Genomic DNA, 5618 nt, shown 5'->3' with positions numbered 1-5618 from the left:
CCGGATTTTAGCTAGTATCCGGCCGGATAGTCGGATAACAGAAAAACTGAAAAACCCTGAAATAAGGGCGTGTCCTGATATATCTGGTCTGGTCACCCTAGGTAACGACATAGTGCTTACCATAATGACAAGATTTCCTCTATCCGCCACTGGAAACGCGACTGTAGTGCTATGTTGAACTCGACCAAAGTGGAAATCGACGTTGTTTTCGCTGACCTTTTTTGCGCGTAATATATATAAAATAACTTTATTTATTTAGAGTATAGCATAAGCACCGCCAATAATATAACCCTGGACATCAAACAAAGAAAACCCCTTGCCAACAAGTTTTATTAGGGGCTTGGTAGGGAATTGAACAACAGAAATATAACTCTTTCTAAACGAAAAAGACCTATGCTCTACAAATCTCTTATCGCGTCCATCTTTCTATGCGGTGCAGAAATGGGAACAATGTCGAACAAAAAATGAAAAAACTTTCGGGGCTACCGCGATAACTACTCTACGTAAGATCTAACAACCAATTCGCTTATATTATGAGTAACGAAATATGTATATAAAATGATAAACGATGAGACTGTTGAACACTTTTTGTACATCTGGGCCTATTTTAGAATTAGCTACGAAGTTTGGAGCTCAAGTCTTGAACGATGAATTGCTAAGCTCCTTGATACCCAGCAAACTACTTCATACATGAAACTGCTTGTCAAAGAAATGTCTAGAAATTAAATAGGTACTGGTCGCTTCATTTTATTTCCGGCAGCTTTATTTTTTACCATCCAAGATCATTAGTTCAAAACGAGCACTGGTGAACAATGAGTTTTGCGGTTACAAGACCATCACGTAAAGTAATTAAAACATTTATTTATTCGATTAACTGTATTCTATTACAATTCAAAATTAATGGTGGTTATTATTTCACACTTGCAAAATATAAATTTGCACATAAACAGCTTTTTGAAAGTTCCATAGCCTACGGCGTTTGGTACATTAGTTGCAAATACTTGGACAACTGATCACCACATTGTCCGCGTCTGTAAAAAATTAACAAAATTTATCAGAAATACAGGTAGACAATAGCGTTTTATTTACAAACCCATGTTTGTACCAAGAAGGATAGAATACAAGATTACGCCAATGAGNGAATCAGGTACTAACAAAAATAAGTAGGTAGTGGAGTTCCTGTATCTACTTACTGTAGAAACTGCTTTTGCCATTGCCAGAAAACTAAACCAGCAACTGTCTACATTCACCATGGAAATGTACCTACTACAATTCACCAAGGAAAGGCCAACATGATTCCATGTAGAAGCTCATAGTTCATACACATAGCACAAAGCTCGATTTGGTGTTTAATGCATCTCCTCGCCGGCAGAACTGCTTCCACTTTTTCGCCAGGTTTTCGTCCGTAGGGAACGAAAAGAAACTTATATCGCACGCATTCCTTTTGTTTTCACTATTACACTTTGCCACTGCACACTTCCTTTTGCTTTGAAATGTTTCAATAATTGGTTTTTTCGTATGCTCACAATCAACAATTGCACCAAGATGACGTCACGCACACAGCTGATTCTGTCAAAATCACAAAGAGCGGATTAGCAGTACCGCGATTGGCGCAATCTCTATTTCTCTCATTCGTGTGTTTGTACGACTATGCATGTAAATACATATGTAAATATGCATGAACTTACCATGAGAACCGCATAGAAAGCACCGATCGTCGAACCAGCTAATACGTCCGTCGTATGGTGCTGGTAATCGGAAACACGTGTCAAACTAGTGTACCATGCGAACATAACGAGCAGAAATTGCATGAAATGTTTAACCATCTTGCAACGTTCCCAACTCATGCGCTTCTGCAAATATATCTGCAGCATTGCAAAAAAAAGAGCGAACAAGAATACATATATACATAATTACATTTTAAAATATTAGTAATTCCATTGAACATAAAGCTTTTAATTATACCGCCATGTAAATCATAGTGAAGCACGCGAAGCTGGCATGCGCACTGGGGAAGGAAAGACGCATATGCTTGAGCATACGTGGAGTGGCACTTCCAGAGCAAGTAAAATCCTCCACATAGCGTCCTACATTCAATGCATTGTTGCAACTACTGCCGTCGGCCAAAATGGGCTGGCAAACCTATTGAAGGAAAGAAATAGAACAAATGGCAAACATGTATACTTGTACATATGTATGTATTGTACGAGTATTAAAGCGAAGGTACACAACATGCGTTCGCCGGCAAATGCGTCACGCCGTCAATGTCAAATAAAATTGAACACGTGTGTTTGTATGACAGGTGTTACAGACGACGCCGTTACGAATGCGTTAACGCAGTTGCCGCCGAAAGTAAACCAATTCGCTACTTTTCTTTGCGTTCATGCGTTGACATTTGAAATTACATTTGTGGATATGCTTAAATATCAGCTGTTTTTTGTTTACAAAACAATGAGCGGCACGACGCAAGGTGTGTAACCAGTGTTGCCATCTTTTGAGTTTCAAACAGCACCAAACCTTGGAAAAAAGAGCGTTTTACCGCACTAAAAGCACTAATTTTTTTTTAATCAAAGGATACTTTTTTTAATAACAGTTTGTGGTAAACAGAAGTAAAAAATAAAATTATAGTTTAAAAACTAACACCACGCTATTATAATTTCCATTCGTACTGTCAGCAGGTATGTAACTTGAGAATAGAAATCGCTGCATCTTTTAGGCGCATCAATATTACATAGTTACATCCCGAGCTAATAAAAGGGAGGTAATAAACAATATTTACATGTATAAATAAATACACATTCATGCTTGCGAAGTAATACCGAAGTACTGCACATTAAAACTGGTACATATGGAGAAAGAACAATCGAATTGCAACAAACGAAATTGAATTTTGAAGGGGAAGAGTAATACTTAATGATACCCTAAGCGAAAAAATTTGTTGCTTTATAATAAACCGTGTTTTTACAGTTAGAGGTTAGGATATCTCAAAATTCTGACGTGGTAGAGAAATTCTGCAACCAGATTTGGATTCAGCACCGAAAAATCAACAAAAACCGATGAACTCAGGTGGCAGAAAAAGTTAAAAGGTTTCGAACTGTGTAATCAATCAATAAAAAAATAAATACTTAACTTATCTGCGTGCTAGCATTTTCAACGCGAATGCAATTTAACAAGAACGCAAGAACGTGGGTTTGTAACTTAATCTTTTTATCAATCATGGTTTGCAGTTTAGTGCATTTAAATTTGTAAATTCTTGTAAAGTCAGAAATTTTAGTGCTGAAAAAAGCACTAAAAAGGGCACTAGGCACTAAACCATTTTTTTGGGCGTTTTAATTTTCAAAAAGCACTAAATTAAGCTGGCAACTATGTGTTTAACAGCAAATTTTTCAACGTCGTCAACGGATCAACGCTACGCCGCAGCAAATAAAATTATGTACCTTCGGCTTTACTCATAATTGTCTTTTAATTATATCGCAAAGTGTTGGAGCTTGAATTCCTAAATATGGTCCAAAAATGCGTGTGAAAAAGTAAAGTCGGAATTTTTATGCTCGCACCCCTTAGGATTGTTCTTTACAATAGAAGACTTTCAATAGTAATACCCAATTGTTTATTTATTCGTTTTTTAATACTAACGATATTTTATTGGTCCCCCCATTGCATTTCTCAGGGCTTTTGGGGGTTTTCGGCGGACCCAGAAGCTATAAATAAACAATTGGGTATTATTGTTGGGAATCTTCTGCAGAGAAACAGAGGTTTCCGAACGAAAAATATTAATTTTTAAGAATTCGATACCATTTCTACGAAAAGTGTTTTTCTCATATAAAATACATGGTGAACTTTGAGCAACCTCTAAATATTTTTTGATTTATTTCTAAATAAAAAATAGGGGTATATCTTTTTCGATATTCAACAAACCTAGGGTGTGAGAGCATTAAAATTCGGACCTCACTAATTTTGGACCACCCTATTGCACATATGTATGTATAGATTCGTTTTGACTGACTGCTTGGTGACTTCATGGTAGTGCTAACTAATTTATACTTCCAGAAATGATCTTGGCGGACATTGAACGTAAACTGTTCAAACTGTTGTTTGTTAGGAAACCAAACATTAACAAAGTCAGGTGGTTTGTTTTCTTTTTTCTGTTTATGCAAAGGATTGCAAATGTTCTGTGCATTAAATGTTTCGGCTTTCCTTTCATTTTGGAGAGGTTGTTAACTTATAAAGCTTAGTATCCAGCTCTTAGGAAAACGGTCAAGCAAAAAATTGGCATTATTTCGTGTGTGTGAATAGTAGTGTCCAAGGAATTCTGACATCTGATATTTGACCGCCTGCTGTCTCACCCTTTCCTCACGAATTAATGGAACAGGCATACATTTTTGTTGCAAACATGGGTTTCCTTGTGCTTTTTGTTCACAAGAAACTTTAGAAAAGGGTAGTAGCGTAGCGTAGCAAATTTCTGAAGAACTGCGTACTGCCTAAAGGAAATTTGAAAAAAGAAATTTCTTCGAGACTTCTTCGGTGTTTTTTATATGGCGTTTTTGCCTTTCTTGAGAGCTGGGCACTAAGCTAAAGAGAGGAGCTCCATTAACCAGAAAGAACTGTATTCAATATCTGTTATTTGAAGAGTTTCAGAATAGCAATTCACGCAGTTTTTAGTTGGTAAATAAAGTTTTAAAATAAACGACAAGATGAAAAAACTATTCTGCATGAAGTGAGCTTTGTTTGAAAGCTGTTTGGCGTTCTTGACTTACGGCAAAGAAATGCGGGCGCAAACGACCAATCGAATACTTGGCAATATCCATCGTTAGTTGGCCTACTCCCGAACCGAAAATTAATAGACCAATTTTTTTGTAGCCCTCCACTATCCAGTCTGCAATATCTAACCGTCCAATGGAATATCGTTCGGAATTCATAGCACGACCATGAGTTCGATTGTAATGCGAAACGAAAAACTCTACTGTCGTAATCTGAAAGAAAAATTATTGCATTAGTGAACTAATAATGTTTTTGTTTAAATTTTTAATGTTGCCGTTATTTAGGTTGTCGTAAAAGTTTGCCATACTTAAATAAGTTCAGCAAATTTTCTAATTAGTCTGTAACAGCGTTCGGATTTTGCTTCAATCAGAGTCTGTTTACAAGTTATTTCTTTCAATTTCTTATCATTTGTTGTATTGCTAAAAAAGAAAGTTTTCAGAGTTAAATCCCGAATGTAAATTATAAAGGCTGGGTACTTATACTTATATATATATATACTTATATTTTTATAGCATTCAATTATTTGTTATTGCAATTAATTAGGAAGATTACAATATTTATGATTCATACAAAAACATTATAAACGCATTTTCGGAATAAGTATTTGCAGCAAGTACCTACTATTTGGAACTTACGTACATATGTCGTGTAGATGTAAAATGTTTGGCCTTGAATAAGTACATATGTACATATACACATAAATATGTAACATATATATTTTTCTTATACATACATACTGTAATCAAATTCTTGCCTTAAAATTTGATTGAAAATATGTAAATTTACCATTTTATAATTTAGACACAAAAAAATAATATATGTAAGCATGATAAAAACATTACAAGGTAAATTCATTCTCT

General features: G+C 35.5%; 1 protein-coding gene across 1 annotated transcript; it reads right to left on the bottom strand.

The window, feature by feature from the left end:
• Positions 1 to 817: 817 nt before the first annotated feature.
• On the bottom strand, positions 818 to 4993 carry LOC108381579 (putative phosphatidate phosphatase). Its single transcript, XM_017637998.1, has 4 exons — positions 4755 to 4993; positions 1966 to 2142; positions 1689 to 1865; positions 818 to 1031 (listed from the first exon to the last, which is right to left on the bottom strand). Exons 1-4 carry the CDS (start codon positions 4914 to 4916, stop codon positions 1014 to 1016), a joined length of 534 nt encoding a protein of 177 aa, XP_017493487.1. The 5' UTR covers positions 4917 to 4993; the 3' UTR covers positions 818 to 1013.
• Between the last annotated feature and the right edge of the window lie 625 nt (positions 4994 to 5618).

The sequence above is a fragment of the Rhagoletis zephyria genome, unplaced genomic scaffold (assembly GCF_001687245.7).
Source record: "Rhagoletis zephyria isolate East Lansing unplaced genomic scaffold, Rhagoletis_zephyria_1.1 Rzeph_scaffold_23013, whole genome shotgun sequence".
NCBI lineage: Eukaryota > Metazoa > Arthropoda > Insecta > Diptera > Tephritidae > Rhagoletis > Rhagoletis zephyria.
This window is presented reverse-complemented; position numbering and strand designations above follow the sequence as displayed.